General features: G+C 42.3%; 1 protein-coding gene across 1 annotated transcript in view; it reads left to right on the forward strand.

Moving 5' to 3' along the window:
* Positions 1-18,396, forward strand: part of LOC139263382 (ribosome quality control complex subunit NEMF) — a 136,326-nt gene that overhangs the window by 71,689 nt on the left and 46,241 nt on the right. Inside the window, exons 14-19 of the mRNA XM_070879389.1 lie at positions 990-1,175; positions 9,433-9,496; positions 10,733-10,821; positions 11,403-11,506; positions 14,326-14,388; positions 14,486-14,598. Of these exons, the coding sequence (XP_070735490.1) occupies positions 990-1,175; positions 9,433-9,496; positions 10,733-10,821; positions 11,403-11,506; positions 14,326-14,388; positions 14,486-14,598 (619 nt within the window). The remainder of the gene's footprint in view (positions 1-989; positions 1,176-9,432; positions 9,497-10,732; positions 10,822-11,402; positions 11,507-14,325; positions 14,389-14,485; positions 14,599-18,396) is intronic.

An 18,396-nucleotide genomic window follows, 5' to 3' on the forward strand; every position in this document is an offset into this window, starting at 1 on the left:
ATAGTTATGTTTATTTTGTTCATATTTATTGCAGTGATAATGGAAACATACTGAAAATGTTATAATCATCTTTATTGACAGCTTTCATATTCTGTAATTATGACAATTTAAAATGAAAGCAAGAGTGTTGTTATTTTAGATTTTAAAAGAAAGTTCTGTCAATAGCATTGACTATATTTGCTGTCCTGTTTACTAACCCAATCATTATTCCTGCAAAGGCAGGTTGCTAGATAGTCATGCCCTTTTAAATAGCCAGTGGCTAACAGATGAATGTCATAAGGGGAATTTTAACTCCTGTCATTGGGAGGCACTGTCCATTTTAAAAGGCTGGGCCTATTTTAAATGGAGTTGGTGAGCTGCCCACCTGGAGGAGCACTCAGAGGGTATGCTTTGGGGCTGATAGCCTCAACTGAGTAAAGCCTCCACAGCAGATTCTGTGCCCAGTAGGCCACGGTAGGACCCCAACACATGATAAATTCATGAGGCTCTTGCCTTTGCTAGGCAGAGGTGCTTCAGCTGCCCAGCTTTAAGGTAGTTGCAGGGCAAAAGGAGACCTGTAAAGGGACTGCTTTGATTTTAGCTCCTGTACGGTCTGTTTCTGCTGTGTCAAGCACATTCTGCTTTTATACAACAGCTGATCAGGACTGTGCCAATCAAACCGGGAGATAATCTCACCTCACCTCACCTCATCTTCCATATTATTCAATTTTTAAATGGTCAGAAGTTAATTTAAAATTAGCTGATTATTGAGATGAGCTTTGATGCACTGAATGGCCTTTTCTTACCCTTGACTGTTCTTGCATTCTTATTAATAAAAAATGTTTTCAAAGTTCTATTAAATAGACTCTATCTTGGATTTTTCTTCCTACATTATTGCTATTTCTGTCTTCCCCTGCCCCATATTTTTCAAGGACCCGAAAGTGGGATGCTCTGGGATATGGATTACTTGATGGTCTATGTCAGTTATTTTAATTCTGTTCTCTGTTTAGAAACCCATATGTAACTGATGATGAAGATCAACCAGATGTAGATCTGGATGAAGATGCTGAAAATGAACAAACAAAAGGCAAGAAGAAAAAGAACAAAAATAAGCACCAAAAGAAAGTGTTACAGAAAAACAAACCAATATTAGTGGATGTGGATCTTAGCTTATCTGCGTATGCTAATGCAAAAAAGTAGGTGTTCATCTAGAAAATCTACAATACCCGTGATTAACTTTGAATATTTCTCTTAAATTGGATATACAAATATAATTATTTTAACTTTTAAATTAAAACTTGAGTTTTTATTCTATTTAGATTTAAAATATCTCTGTTTAAGCTATAGTTGCACAAACTGATTTTCTAATTGAATATTTTATCAATTATTATTGAAATCATTAGACATTAAGAATATTTTACCAATAATTAAACTTCTTTGTGAAAGAACATCTATAACTTACCATTAATTATGAGTTATTGGCAAATGAAATTTAATGCAGAAAAGTGTGAAGTGATGCATTTTGGTAGGAAGAATGAGGCAAGACAATATAAACTAAAGAATGCAATCCTAAAGGGGGTGCATGAACAAAGAGACTTGGGGGTATATGTGCACAAATCATTGAAGGCAGTAGGGCAGGTTGGAAAAGTGGTTTAAAAAAAGCATACGAGTTCCTGAGCTTCATAAATAGAGACATAGAGTACAAAAGCAAGGAAGTTATGTTGAACCTTTGAAAAACACTAGTTCGTCCTCAACTGGAGTATCATAGAAATTTGCAGCGCGGAAGAAGGCCATTTTGACCCATTGTGTTCGAGCTGACTGAGTAAGAGCTATCCAGCCTAATCCCACTATCCAGCTCTTGGTCCGTAGCCCTGTAGGTTACAGCACTTCAAGTGCACATCCAAGTACTTTTTAAATGTGGTGAGGGTTTCTGCCTCTACCACCCTTTCAGGCAGTGAGTTCCAGACCTCCATAGACATTTCCCCTCAAATCCCCTCTAAACCTCCTACCAATTGCTTTAAATCTATGCCCCCTAGTTGTTGACCCTTCTGCTAAGGGAAGTAGGTTCTTTCTATCCACTCTATCTCGACCCATCCATCAGCTCCATCAGCAGGTTGGGGCCTTCAAAGGAGCGGCATGGAGGCCAACCCGGCATTCGGCACGATGGCCCCGACCTGCAAGGACCATCCGCAGGTCAGGTCCTTCAAAGGAGCAGCATGGAGCTCGATACGGCGCGGCAGCCCCGACCGGCAAGGACCATCAGCAGGTCGGGGCCTTCGAAGGAGCAGCGTGGAGCATACCACTTCAAGGCACAACATGAACCGGTTCAGTAGGGCGACGGCTGTGAAAGAGGGCAACTGGATTGGACGTCACCAAGGTCCAGGTTGCTGATTCAGGCATGGGCAGGTACAACAGGAGTGGCGAGGTCGGGGCGAAGGAGCGGCGAGAGATTGTAGAGCGACGTGATCAGGGCCCAGGAGAGGTGTGCGTTACGGGGCCCAGAAGAGGCCAGCCCACACTGCAATATGTGTGCGCACTAGGTCCGTGCAGCAGAGCTGGTCTTCAGTTGCCTTGGTTAATCCATGCCACTGGACCAAGACCTAGCTCTGTCAAGCCTGTATTGCGGCTGGTGTGCAACGGCCGTCACACATTTAAAGAATCCACGCACAGGCATCTTCCACCCTTCAACATGTAGTTCGGGACTGGAATATTAGGTCCTTCATTGAAACACCTGCAAACTCATCCCTTTTTGGCATGCAAGCAAGTCATCCGCGATATGAGGGACCACCTATGATGATCTCGGCCCCTCATAATTTTATACATCTCAATAAGGTCTCCCCTCAGCCTCCTCTGTTCCAAAGAAAACAAAGCCAGCCTATCCAATCTTTCCTCATAGTGTAATCACATCTTTCCTGTAATGTGACCAGAACTGTACGCAGTACTCTAGCTGTGGCCTAATTAGTGTTTTATACAGTTCAGACATAACTTCCCAGCTCTTGTACTCTATGCCTAGGCTAATAAAGGCAAGCATTCCATATTCCTTCTTAACCATCTTATCTACCTGTCCTGTTACCTTCAGAGATCTGTGGACATGCACTCCAAGGTCTCTTTGTTTCTCTATACTTCCCAGTGTCCTACCATTTAATGTGTATTCCCTTGCCTTGTTAGCCCTCCCCAAATGCATTACCTCACACGTCTTCGGATTGAATTCCATTTGACACTGTTCTGCTCACCTGACCAATTCAGTGATATCTTCCCGCAGTCTACAGCTTTCTTCTTCGTTATCAACCACACAGCTTATTTTAATATCATCTGCAAACTTCTTAATCATACCCCCTACGTGCAAGTTTAAATCATTGATATATACCACAAAAAACAAAGGACCTAGTACTGAGCTCTGCGGAACCGCACTGGAAACAGCCTTCCAGTCACAAAAAATACCCATCAGCAATTACCCTTTGCGTCCTGCCTCTGAGCTAATTGATCCAACTTGCCACTTTGCCCTGGGCTTTTACTTTCGTGACAAGTCTGCCTGTGGGACCTTATCAAAAGCTTTGCTAAAATCCATATACACTACATCATACGCTTTGCCTTCATCGACCCGCCTGGTTACCTCCTCGAAAAATTCAATCAAGTTAGTCATACACAACCTTCCCTTAACAAATCCATACTGACTGACCTTGATTAATCCGTGTCTTTCGAAATGAAGATTTAACCTGTCCCTCAGAATTTTTTCCAATAATTTTCCCACCACCGAGCTTAGCCTGACTGGCCTGTAATTACTCAATCTATACCTTTCTCCCTTTTTAAACAAAAGTACAACATTAGCAGTCCTCCAGTCCTCTGGCACCACACCCTTTGCCAGAGAGGACTGGAAAATGATGGTCAGAGCCTCTGCTATTTCCTCTCTGTCTTCTCTTAACAGCCTGGGATACATTTCATCCGGGCCTGGGGATTTATCCACTTTCAAAGCTGCTATACCCCTTAATATTTTCTCTGTCACTACATTTATTTCATCTAATATTTCACACTCCTCCTTGATTGCAATATCTGAAAACAGATGCAAAGTATTCATTAAGAACCATACCCACATTTTCCATCTCCACACACAATCTACCTTAATGGTCTCTAATAGGCCCTACTCTTTCTTTAGTTATCCTCTTGCTCTTAATGTATTTATAAAACATCTTTGGGTTTTCCTTGATTTTACTTGCAAATTTTTTTTCAAGCTCTCTTTGCTTTCCTAATTTCCTTTTTAATTGCACCCCTGCACTTTTTATACTCCTCTAGAGTTTCTGTAGTATTGAGCCCTTGGTATCTGTCATAAACCTCCATTTTTTCTTTATCCTACCCTATATGTCCCTTGACATCCAGGGGGGCTCTCGATTTGTTAGTCCCACCCTTTCTCTTTAAAGGGAACATACTTGCTCTGAACTCTCAGGATCTCTTCCCACTGCTCTGACACCTTCATGTAGCTGTTTCCAGTCCACTTTGGCTAAATCCCATCTCAGCTTAGCAAAATTGGCATTTCCCCAATTGAGAACTTTTATTCCTGGTCTATCTTTGTCCTTTTCCATAACTACCCTAAATCTAAATGAATTATGATCACTAGCACCAAAATGCTTTCCCACTGATACCCCTTCCACCTGCCCAGCTTCATTCCCGAAAACTAAGTCGAGAACCACCTGCTCCCTTGATGGGCTTGTTACATACTGGCTAAAAAAGTTCTCCTGAATGGATGTTCCGCACCATCGATACCTTTCACACTAATGTTATCCCGGTTAATATTAGGGTAGTTGAAATCCCCTACTATTGCTGCGCTGTAGTTTTTGCACTTCTCAGAAATTTGCCTACATATTTGCTCTTCTATCTCCCTTTGACAGTTTGGGGGTCTACATACACTCCCAGCAGTGTGATTGCCCCTTTTTTGTTCTTCAATTCAACCCATATGGCCTCATTTGATCCTTCTAACATATCATCCCTCCTCACAGCTGTAATTGTTTCTTTAATCAATAATGCGACCTCCCCTCCTTTTTTTGCCCCCCTCTCTATCCCATCTGAAAACCCTGTTAGCAGAAATGTTGAGCTGCCATACCTGCCCTTCTTTCAGCCATGGCTCTGTAATAGCTATAAGGCTGGATTTTCAGTTTTTGAGATTTCGGGGCGGTAATGGTGGCGGGGCGGTTATTTTGCCTAAAAAATGTTTGCGCCCTTGTCTGCGAAATTCAACAAAAAATGAGGTTCTATGATCGGGGGCGCAAAATCAAGCGTTACACAAGGAAATTTTTGCGCCCCAGGTGAAAATCGTAGCATTAAAAAGGTTTCGTTGATTTAAGGAACTTTATGTTGCAGGACACTGAACAACAATGATGTTATATATTGTATAGTTTTCTTTTGGTAGGGGGAGTTTTGTTACTTTGTTGCAGTAAAATTCATGATTCATCCTTTGCCAATCATTCCAACGTCCACTGGAGATGTACCTTTATGGGGGCACATAGTGTGTCCAGTATTAGCTCTCCATCCCTCAGTTTCCTCCATTTAGGAGAACCAGTCCATTGAGCTGGCGACGTGCGACTCTGGGCCCGGCAGCATCTCCACGCTGCCTCCCCCGTGGATGGTGTGGCTATCCAATGGGGGCCTCACCAGGCTCCTCTTCGTCGTCGTCTTCCTCCTGAGGTGGGCCTGCAATCCCCACTGGCAATGCGTGGCCCCTCATGATGGCAACATGCAGCACACCACAATGAATTCAGATACCTTTTGAGGGGAGTATTGAAGGCTGCCTTCAGAGCGGTCCAGGCATAGGTCTGCCTGTAGGAGATTGTATATCTCTGTTAGCACTTCCTTTAGGAAACGCAGCCTTCTCACAGACTGCTCCTCAGAGAGCTGGAGGAATGAGCGTTGGTGCCTGTAAACCTATGGGGGGGTAAGCCTTCCTCACCAGACATCTTTGGCCTCTCCTCATCCGTGGGCCAACATGGCAAAGAGCCCTTGTACCCTGATGCTGCCTAGCAAATAGCATTGGAGGATGGTTGTAATACCAAAATTCTCTGAATTCTGGGGTGGTCCCAGCGGATTGGAAAACCGCAAATGTAACGCCCCTATTTAAAAATTGAGGCGGACAAAAAGCAGGAAACTATAGACCAGTTAGCCCTAACATCTGTCGTTGGGAAAATGCTGGAGTCCATTATTAAGGAAGCAATAGCGGGACATTTGGAAAAGCATAATTCAATCAAGTAGAGTCAGCATGGTCTTATGAAAGGCAAATCATGTTTGACAAATTTGCTGGAATTCTTTGAGGGTGTAACGAGCAGGGTAGATAAGGGGGAACCAATGGATGTGGTGTATTTGTATTTCCAGAAAGCATTCCATATAAGAGGTTACTGCACAAGATAAAAGCTCACGGGGTTGGGGTAATATATTAGCATGGATAGAGGATTGCCTAACTAACAGAAAACAGAGAGTCAGGATAAATGGGTAATTTTCCGGTTGGCAAACAGTAACTAGTGGGGTGCCGTAGGGATCGGTGCTGGGGCCTCAACTATTTACAATCTATATTAATGACTTGGATGAAGGGACCGAGTATAATATAGCCAAGTTTGCTGATGATACAAAGATGGGTGGGAAAGCAAATTGTGAGGAGGACACACAAAATCTGCTAAGGGAGAGAGACAGGCTAACTGGGCAAAAATTTGGCAAATGGAGTATAATTTGGCAAAATGTGAGGGTAGGAAATAATAGAAAAGCAAATTATAATTTAAATGGAGAAAAATTGCAAAGTGCTGCAGTACAGAGAGACCTGGGGGTCCTTGTGCATGAAACACAAAAAGTTAATATGCAGGTACAGCAAGTAATCAGGAAGGCAAATGGAATGTTGGCCTTTATTGCAAGGGGGATAGAGTATAAAAGCAGAGAAGTCCTGCTACAACTGTACAGAGTATTGGTGAGGCCACACCTGGAGTACTGCGTACAGTTTTGGTCTCCGTATTTAAGGAAGGATATACTTGCATTGGAGGCTGTTTAGAGAAGGTTCACTAGGTTGATTCCGGAGATGAGAGGGTTGACTTATGAAGATAGATTGGGCCTATACTCATTGTGCAGAAGATTGAGAGGTGATCTTAGTGAAACATATAAGATAATGAAGGGGTTCGACAAGGTGGATGCAGAGAGGATATTTCTACTCATAGGGAAAACTTAAACTAGGGGACATAGTCTTAGAATATGGGGCCGCCCATTTAATACTGAGATGAGGAGAAATTTCTTCTCTCATGGGGTTGTGAATCTCTGGAATTCTCTGCCCCAGAGAGCTGTGGAGGCTGGGTCATTGAATATATTTAAGGTGGCGATAGACAGATTTTTGAGCGTTAAGGGAGTAAAGGGTTATGGGGAGCGGGCGGGAAAGTGGAGCTGAGTCCATGATCAGATCAGCCGTGATCTTATTGAATGGCGGAGCAGGCTCGAGGGACCAAATTGCCTACTCCTGCTCCTATTTCTTATGTTCTTATGATACGCTGGCGAACTAGTAATGCCCCCATTAAATTCTTTCAATGATGGAAGGTCACTGTAATGGCAGATAATGCCTAGAAACACCCTTTGCCGCCCCTCCGGGTACTAACAGAGGCGCAAGCGAGCCAAAAATATCATGCTCCGAAGTATCTATCTGTGCTCTCAGCTCATCTGCCTTATTTCCTATACCCCTTGCATTGAAGTCGTCCTCATCATAGGCAGTCCCTCGAATGAGGATGACTTGCTTTCACGAGTTCACAGATGTTTCGATGAAGGACCCGATATTCCAGTCCTGAAATCTAATTGAGGGGGTGGAAGATGCCTGTGCGTGGATTTTTTTAAGGTGTGGTGTCCGTTGCACACCAGCCACCACACGGGCTTGACCGAGCTAGGTCTTGGTCCAGTGGCAAGGATTAACCAAGACGACTGGAGACCTGCTCTGCTGCACGGACCTAGTGTGCACACATATTGCAGTGTGGGTGAAGTATATACTATTTAGCACTATAGCACTACCAAACTTCCTTACTGTCTATTTTCTCGCCCTTGTTTCCTCTGTCTTCAAAATTCACTTTCTACTTTTCTGCTTTCTAATTTCAGCTTTGCGACATTCTCTTCTGAATCTATTCTCAGGTTCCCACCCCCCTGCCAAGCTGGTTTAAAGCCTCCCCAACAACCCCCCCCTCCCCCCGCGAGGATATTGATCCCGGCTCTGTTGAGGTGCAACCCATCCGGCTTGTACAGTATTGTTTCCAACTCTGGGCACTGCACTTTAGGAAGGATGTGAAGGCCATAGAGAGATTGCAGAAAAGATTCACGAGAATGGTTCCCGGGATGAGGGACTTCAGTTACTTGGATAGACTAGAGAAACTGGGAGCAGAGAAGGTTGAGAGGAGATTTGATAGATGTGCTCAAAATCACGATGTGTCTAGATAGAGTAGATAGAAATAAACTGTTTCCATTGGCGGAAGGGTCGAGAACCAGAGGACACAAATTTAAGGTGATTGGCAAAAGAACCAAAGGCGACATGAGGGAAAACTTCTTTACGCAGCGAGTGGTTAGGTTCTGGAATGGACTGCCTGAAAGGGTGGAGGAGGAAAATTCAATCGTGGCTTTCAAAAGGGAATTGGATAAGTACCTGAAGGAAAATGAAATGCAGGGCCACACAGAAAGGGCTAGCTGAAGTGCTCTTACAGACAACTGGCATGGGCTGAATGGCCTCCTTCTGTGCTGTAACTATTCTATGATTCCATATTCTCTTTATAATTTCAGTATGAAGAAATTGATAAAACTTTGAATCATGTCTTTGAGGGAATTGCACTTTGGGCTGCTGCTACCTGTTAAGCATTTTGCACTTTTGAAGTGTAATGCTTGATTTTACACATTCTGAAGTGTTCCAGTGTACAATAAATATATAAGAATCCCGAATTTTATGTAAACTTATCTTCTGCCCCAATGTCCATATGAATGAATCTATTTTACCACCAGCGATAGACTGTAACTTGTTATGACTTGGCCAGTGATGCTCGAGTTAATTACTAGGAGGTGCATGAGAATGGGTTGGAGTGATCTGCTGATTATTTTTCTTGCTCTCTTTGAGGGAAGCATCTTGTCTCTGCTTACTACTTTCTCAGTATCCTAGCTAAAACTAGTGCATCATCAGCCTGATTGTGTCTTACTGTTTTAAATAACATTGCATTGAATTACTATGTGCTGCTGATTCGTGGTTAAATAAGCAGATTTCACAATAGCTGTACAGATGGTTAATCTAATTATAATAATTGTAGAGCACAGATATGAAAAGAACCCATCCTATAATGATGAAAATGGAAGGGTTGGATCAAGTTATTCTAATGCCTTTTTGTTTTTATATTTCATTGCAGATAGTTAACAGGTGGTTAATGTTAATTAGGTCAAGTGTTTTCTTATTTTTCAAATGATATTTTGGTGCAGATACTATGATCACAAAAGACATGCAGCGAAGAAGGAACAGAAGACAGTTGAAGCTGCAGAAAAGGTAGGCAGTATTTCATATTGAAAGACAAATCTACGTTTGGACATCTGCTGTAGACATGATCATTTTTAGTAAATCAATACAAGTTGCACTATATTACCCTCCCCTTTTTGTGGTATAGATTGCATTGGGCCAGTGCTCACTTGAGTATCAGCTGTGGTTCAGTGGGTAACACTCTCGCCTCTGAGTCAGAAGGTTGTGGGTTCAAGTCCCACTCAAGGGACTTGAGCACAAAAATCTAGGCTGACACTCTAGTGCAGTGTTGAGGGAGAGCTGCATTGTTGGAGGTGCTGTCTTTTGGATGAGACATTAAGCCGAGGCCCCATCTGCTTTCCCTAGTAAAAGATCCCATGGCACTATTTTAAAGAGCAATGGAGTTATCCGCAGTGCCCTGGCCAATATTTATCCCTCAATCAACATAACATAAAAACAGATTATCTGGTCATTATCACATTGCTGTTTGTGGGAGCATGCTTGTGTGCAAATTGGCTGCTGCTTTTTCCACATTTCAACAGTGACTACATTCCAAAAGTACTTAATTGGCTGTAAAGCACTTTGAGACGACCGGTGGTCGTGAAAAGCGCTATAGAAATGCAAGTCTTTCTTTGAGGTTGAGAGGCCAGCGATCTGTTCCCAGGCTTCTACCAATGTCGCTATTGGACTGGTCACCAAGAGGTAGTGCATGAGAGTGGCCAGGAGACAACTTCAGTTCTGATTTTGTTTTTTCCTGTACTGCAGGAAGGTGCCTCCAAATGCTGTCTCCCCACTGTGTCAATAAGAAATAAATTAGCGTGGGGAGAAAAAGATTTTATTTTTAATTTTGGTTAATATGCCTTTAGTACCATATAATTTCCTTTTAACTTCAAGTGAGGGTCACTTGTTCATGCTTTGGTTGTTCTATAAACATCTCGCTCCTTTTTTAAATATTAGGATAATGTTAAATAACCTCTGGGTCTCAGGACTGCTGCTATGTTTATGGAGGTGTTTAAACCTAGAGTTGTCTGTAACTTCTAGTTTTCTTTAGGATTATAGGATGTATCCCATCTGGTCTAGATGTTTTGTTGAAATGTAATTATTTTGAGTTTCCTTGTAACTCATATACTGATGTCTGCTTGTGCTATAGATTACGGTTTCAAAATGACTAGATTAAGTATGTTGTTGCCATATGTAACTTTTTTTAAACTTGTAACTTAACTTCTTATTGATAATTAATTTATTCTTAATTTGTTTTTCTTTTAGGCATTTAAATCAGCAGAAAAGAAGACAAAAAAGACGTTAAAAGAAGTTCAAACAGTTATTACAATTCAGAAGGCGAGAAAAGTGTATTGGTAGGTTGTGTGGTATGTATTGTGTACATGTAGAGTGAGAAAACTAGAGTGATTTGTAAACTTTTATATCGTTCAAATAAGCCCACCTTTCCCCACTCTTTCTGAATTGGACTAATTTGCCTCCATGTACTTCTTCAGGCTTTGACAATTCAGTTATTAAATGGACTAGAGTAACAATAGATGATTCCGATTAAGACAAGCTGGGAATATCATCAAGGCGAATGATGCAATTGGCTCAGGGTGATGGATTTAATTAGATTAGGAAGGAAAACAAACTAATTTTTAACTGCAATTATGATCTATTCTAAACCTTGTGTGCTTTTAAAATTTGGTACTGCATCTGAACTATCAAGTTTAGTCAGTTCCTAAAAATGTTCTAATGTATGCAGGAAGGTATAATAAACTCCCACGACTGAAACATTATCTTTATAAATTTGTAGTGAATAATCTTAACTCTAGGATATGTAAGATTTGCTATTGGCTTTTCAATTCATCCGTTATAATGGAAAGCTTCAAACCTGAGAGTAAATGATTTTAATATATCGTAGCTCGTTATTACCAGCTGATGTTTTCTTTGGCAGGTTTGAGAAATTCTTGTGGTTTATCAGTAGTGAAAACTACCTCATAATAGCAGGTCGAGATCAGCAGCAAAATGAAATGATTGTCAAACGATATCTTAAATCAGGTTTGTATGTACTTTTTTTAGAGGCTATTTGTTTTACATTTACAGAATTGCCACTTATATTAACAAACAATTCACTATGGCTGGTGCCTGATGCAAAGTCACTGGGGAATTGGGATGATTGTGCCAAGCATCAGTTTGAAATGAGGATTAAGAATATAAGAGTCCAGGTAGAGAAATGGCCATTCAGCACATCAAAGCTCATTTGTTCAGTAACTTAATTCTCCCACCAAGACATCTAATTTTGAGTAGTGTTCCTGTGTCTGTTACATAGCTCAGTAGATTATCAGGCATTGAATAAATATTTTTTTCTTGACTTAACTGTTCTACGTTTACATTTGACCAATTTCCATTATGATATTCAGTCCTGCTTGGCAACGACAACAACTTGCATTTATATAATGCCATTAATGTAGTAAATCATCCTATTGCGCTTCATAGGAACGTTATCAAATGAAATTTGACATCGAGCTACATGAGATATTAGAACAGGTGGTCACAGAGGTAGGTTTTAAGGGGCAGCTTAAAGGAAAGAGGCAGAGTGGTTTCAAGAGGGAATTCCGGACCATGGAGCATACGCAGCTGAAGGCACAGCCGCCAGTTGTGGGCCGAAGGGAATCGAGATGCGCGAGAGGACAGAATTTGAGGACTGCAGAGATCTTGGCTGGTGGGAGACGGGTGAGGAGGTTACAGAGCTCGGGTGGGACGAGGCCATGGAGGGATTTGAAAACAAAGATGAGAATTTTGAAATCGAGGTGTTGCTGAACTGGGAGCCAATCTAGGTCAGCGAGCACAGGAGTGATGGATGACTGGGATTTTGGTGCGAGTTAGGATACGAGCAGCAGAGATTTGGATGAGATCAAGTATATGGAAGATGGAAAATGTGAGGCCAGCCAGGAGAGCATTGGAATAGTCAAGTCTAGAGGTAACAAAGGCATGGATGAGGGTTTGAGCAGCAGATGAGCTGAGGCAGGGGCGATGGGTGATGTTACGGAGATGGAAGATGTGAACCATGTAAAAAGCTGCAGAGAAATGCTTTCTACAGCCCTCCAAAAATGTCCCCGAATGGTATCTTTGCAAATAACAATCATTTGTTAAAATAAATTTAAAAATTGCAGTTAATTTATATTTGTTATTAATAGAAATTACTGTGATTCTACCACTACCAATTTTGCTTTCTTGGGATCAAGTGTTTGATAACTGCAGTAGTATTTACATCTTTTTTATCAGCCCCTCATGTTCTGCCATTCAATTAGATCATGGCTAATCTGTACCTCAATTCTATTTGCCCACCTTTGCTTCGTATCCCTTGATCCCCTTGCCTAACAAAAATCCATCATTTGTAGTCTTGAAAATTTCAGTTGACCCAGCATCCACACCTTTTGAGGGAAAGAGTTCCAGATTTCCACTAATACTTTGAGTGGCAAAAGTGCTTCTGGATTTCACTCTTCAATGGCATAGCTCTGATTTTAAAATTATGTTCCCTTGTTCTGGATTACCCCCATCAGTGGAAATGGTTCCTCTGCATCAACCCTATTGACTTTGTGCCTTTCCGCCATCTACAAGGCACAAGTCAGGAGTGTGATGGAATACTCTCCACTTGCGCAGATGAGTGCAACTCCAACAACACTCAAGAAGCTCAACATCCAGGACAAAGCAGCCCGCTTGATCGGCACCCCATCCACCACCTTAAACATTCACTCCCTCCACGACCGCCGCACTGTGGCTGCAGTGTGTACCATCTACAAGATGCACTGCCGCAACTCACAAAGGCTTCTTTGGCAGAACCTCCCAAACTCAAGACCTCTACCACCTAGAAGGACAATGGCTGCAGGCGCATGGGAACACCATCACCTGCAAGTTCCCCTCGAAGTTACACACTATCCTGACTTGGAAATATATAGCCATTCCTTCGTCGTCGCTGGGTCAACATCCTGGAACTCCCTGCTAACAACACGGTGGGAGTACCACACAGATTGCAGCGGTTCCAGAAGGTGGCTCACCATCACCTTCTCGAGGGCAATTAGGGGTAGGCAATAAATTCTGGCCTTGCCAGTGACACCCACATCCCAGGAACAACAATCTTTTTTTAAATCCCTTTATCATTTTTAAGACTTTGACTAGATCATTCCTCATTCCTCTAAACTCAAGAGAATACAAACCAAGTTTATGCAACCTGAATGAATAATTTGACCATTTAAGCCCTGATATAATTTTGGTGAGCTGCACTGTATGCTTCCTAGGCCAGTATATCTTTCCTGAGGTTTAGTAGCCAAAACTGAATGCAATACTCCAGATGGGGTCTGACCAAGGCTCTGTACAACTGAAGCATCACTTCCTCATTTTTCACCCCTTTGTCATGCAGTTTTTTTCTACCCACATCACCTCTCCTGAAAGCAATTAACTCCTTGTTCAGATGTGATGATCTGTGCAAAAGGTGATTTGCACAGGCTTATACAAATCCACTGGGGTTTCAAAACATTAAATGTGAGCCTGCATGCAAATTTCCTGCGAAATCTGTAAAATCCTGTATATATCAACTGCGTGTACAGATTTCCTCTCGCCCATCATTTTCCGGTACCTGTCTGTGGCCATTATTTTTGTGAACCATAATGGTAAGTGTTGGCAAGTTATTTAATACCAAAGAGCATCAAACTAAGCCCAATACTTATTTAATGCCCACACACGTGTACTTCCATTGGCATTCACTGAATAACAAACATCAGGAACTTCAAACAATTTTCACCCCCTTCCCGCACTAAGACCAGATATAGCACTGTCAGCTTCATGTTATTTTTATGATGTTGAATTTTGTTTTCTAGGTGATGTTTATGTACATGCTGACCTCCATGGTGCCACCAGCTGTGTCATCAAGAACCAAAAAGGTCAATTCATTTACTTTTTATTCTTACAAATTTAGCTTTCTGCTACTTTTTATTTTTTTGGATGGACAGCCTTATTAAAATTATTCTTTATTTACAGGGGACCCAATTCCTCCACGTACATTGACGGAAGCTGGTACAATGGCAGTTTGTTACAGTGCTGCATGGGATGCACGTGTAATTACTAGTGCTTGGTGGGTCTATCATCATCAGGTAATCAGCTACTGTGGAGTTTTTTTTCCAGTATTACACTGCAGAGATCCCCAGATTAGACATTGCTTAGACAGTCTGTAGTTAACAATCATAGTTAATCTTTTGAGTGCTAATAGAAAGAAAAGGACTTGCATTTATATAGCGCCTTTCATAACCTCAGGACATCCAAAGCGCTTTACAGCCAATGAAGTACGTTTGAAGTGTAGTCACTGTTGTAATGGAGGAAACACAGCATCCAGTATGCACACAGCAAGGTCCCGCAAACAGCAAACATAGAAACATAGAAAATAAGTGCAGGAGCAGGCCATTCGGCCCTTCGAGCCTGCACTGCCATTCAATATGATCATGGCTGATCATGCAACCTCAGTACCTCACCCATGCTTTCTGTCCATACCCCCCGATTCCTTTAGCCGTAAGGGCCACATCTAACTCCCTTTTGAATTTGTCCAACGAACTGGACTCAACAACTTTCTGTGGCAGCGAATTCCACAGGTTCACCACTCTCTGGGTGAAAAAGTTTCTCCTCATCTCGTCCTAAATGGCTTACTCCTTATCTTTAGACTGTGATCCCTGGTTCTGGACTTCCCCAACATCGGGAACATTCTACCTGCATCTAACCTGTCTAGTCCCGTCAGAATTTTATAAGTTTCTATGAGATCCCCTCTCATTCTTCTAAACTCCAGTGAGTATATAAGCCTAGTCTTTCCTCATCTGTCAGTCCTGCCATCCCGGAAATCAGTCTGGTGAACCTTCGCTGCACTCCCTCAATAGCAAGCATGTCCTTCCTCAGATTAGGAGACCAAAACTACACACAATACTCAAGGTGTGGTCTCACCAAGGCCCTCTACAACTGCAGTAAGACCTCCCTGCTCCTATACTCAAATCCCCTCGCTATGAAGGCCAGCATGCCATTTGCTTTCTTTACGCCTGCTGTACCATGACACCCAAGTCTCTTTGCAACTCTCCTTTTACTAATCTGTCACCATTCAGGTAATAATCTGCCTTCCTGTTTTTGCCACCAAAGTGGATAACCTTACATTTATCCACATTATACTGCATCTGCCATGCATTTGCCCATTCACCTAACCTGTCCAAGTCCCCCTGCAGTCTCTTAGCATCCTCCTTGCAGCTCACACTGTCACCCAGCTTAGTGTCATCTGCAAACTTGGAGATATTATCTTCAATTCCTTTGTCTAAATCATTAATGTATATTGTAAATAGCTGGGGTCCCAGCACTGAACCCTGCGGCACCCCACTAATTACTGCCTGCCATTCTGAAAAGGACCCGTTTATTCCCACTCTTTGCTTCCTGTCTGCCAACCAGTTCTCTATCCACGTCAATACATTACCCCCAATACCATGTGCCTTAATTTTGTACACTAATCTATTGTGTGAAACCTTCTCAAAAGCCTTTTGGAAGTCCAAATACACCACAACCACTGGTTCTCCCTTATCCACTCTACTAGTTACATTCTCAAAAAACTCTCGAAGATTTGTCAAGCATGATTTCCCTTTCATAAATCCATGCTGACTTGGACCGATCCTGTAACTGCTTTCCAGATGCGCTGCTATTGCATCTTTAATAATTGATTCCAGCATTTTCCCTATCACCGATGTCAGGCAATAACTGGTAATTCCCTGTTTTCTCTCTCCCTCCTTTTTTAAAAGTGGGGTTACATTAGCTGCCCTCCAATCCATAGGAACTGATCCAGAGTCCATGGAATGTTGGAAAATGACCACCAATGCATCTACTATTTCTAGGGCCACTTCCTTAAGTACTCTGATATGCAGACTATCAGGCCCTGGGGATTTATCGGCCTTCAGTCACTTCAATTTCCCTAACACCATTTCCTGACTGATAAGGATTTCCCTCCGTTCCCCCTTCTCGCTAGACCCTCGGTCCACTAGCATTTTCGGGAGGTTATTCGTGTCTTCCTTAGTGAAGACAGAACAAAGTATTTGTTCAATTTGTCTGCCATTTCCTTGTTCCCCATTATGAATTCACCTGATTCTGACTGCAAGGGACCTATATTAGTCTTCACTAATCTTTTTCTCTTCACATATCTGTAGAAGTTTTTGCAGTCAGTTTTAATGTTCCCTGCAAGCTTACACTCATACTCTATTTTCCGCCTCCTAATTAAACTCCTCTGCTGAATTCTAAATTTCTCCCAGTCCTCAGGTTTGCTGCTTTTTCTGGCCAATTTATATGTCTCTTCCTTGGATTTAACACTTTTCCTAATTTTCCTTGTTAGCCAAGGTTGAGCCACCTTCCCTTTTTTATTCTTACGCCACACAGGGAAGTACAATTGTTGTCGTTCATCCATGTGATCTTTAAATGTCTGCCATTGCCTATCCACCATCAACCCTTTAAGTATTATTCTCCAGTCTATCCTAGCCAATTCACATCTCACACCGTCAAAGTTTCCTTTCTTTAAGTTCAGGACCCTAGTCTCTGAATTAATTGTGTCACTCTCCATCTTAATGAAGAATTCTACCATATTATGGTCACTCTTCCCCACTTAGCACGACCAGATTGCTAATTAATCCTCTCTCGTTACATAAGACTCAGTCTAGGATGGCCTGCTCTCTAGTTGGTTCCTCGACATATTGGCCGAGAAAACCATCCCTTATGCACTCCAGGAAATCCTCCTCCACTACCAGTTTGGTTAGCCCAACCAATATGTAGATTAAAGTCACCCATGATAATTGCTGTACCCTTATTGCACACGTCCCTAATTTCCTGTTTGATGCCATCCCCAACCTCACTACTACTGTTTGGTGGTCTGTACACAATTCCCACTAACATTTTCTGCCCTTTGGTGTTTCGCAGCTCTACCCATATAGATGCCACATCATCCATGCTAATATCCTTCCTTGCTATTGCATTAATCTCCTCTTTAACCAGTAACGCTACCCCACCTCCTTTTCTTTCCTGTCTGTCCTTCCTGAATATTGAATACCCCTGGATGTTGAGTTCCCAGTCTTAACACTCTTTGTCCTTTTTGAATTATGTTGTAATGTGGCCCTTTTTGATTTTTGCCCTTGATTTCTCTGCCCTCCACTCTTGCTTTTCTCCTTCCTACCTTTTGCTTCGGCCCCTTTTTACTTTCCTCTGTCTCCCTGCATAGATTCCCATCCCCTGCCATTTTAGTTTAAACCCTCCCCAACAGCACTAGCAAACATTCCGCCTAGGACATCGGTTCCGGTCCTGCTCGGGTGCAGACCGTCCGGTTTGTACTGGTCCCACCTCCCCCAGAACCGGTTCCAATGTCCATTGTGATAATGACCAATATTCTGTTTATGGAATATTGCTGTAGGAATAAATATTGACCAGGCCATCGGAGTAAACTCCCCTGCTCTTCTTCTAATATTGATCATTTACATCCACCTGAGATCGGGCCTCAAGTTGTCTCATCCGAAAGACGGCATCTCTCTCAGTGCTGCACTGGTGTGTCAGCCTAGATTATGTTCTTAAGTCTCTGGGGTGGGACTTGAACCCACAACCCTCTGGCTCAGAGACAAGAGTGTGACCACTGAGCCATGGTCGACACAGTACTCTAAACATTGTGGGGCAGATTTTAATTTTCACTGTCTGGGCGGTAATCTGGTGGAGCAGATCGCCTACCCATTGAAATCAAAGAGAGGAAAATAGGCATTTCACTCCGCCACATTATGGCCCAGGTGGTGAAGGTGAAAAATCTACCAGTATGTCAGTGAAGATAGTTTACATAGTATTCATCAAAACAAGATTCATTTGGTAATGTATTCTGTACAAAAACAAAAATCTGCAACTTAATT

This window comes from Pristiophorus japonicus, chromosome 4 (genome assembly GCF_044704955.1).
Source record: "Pristiophorus japonicus isolate sPriJap1 chromosome 4, sPriJap1.hap1, whole genome shotgun sequence".
NCBI lineage: Eukaryota > Metazoa > Chordata > Chondrichthyes > Pristiophoridae > Pristiophorus > Pristiophorus japonicus.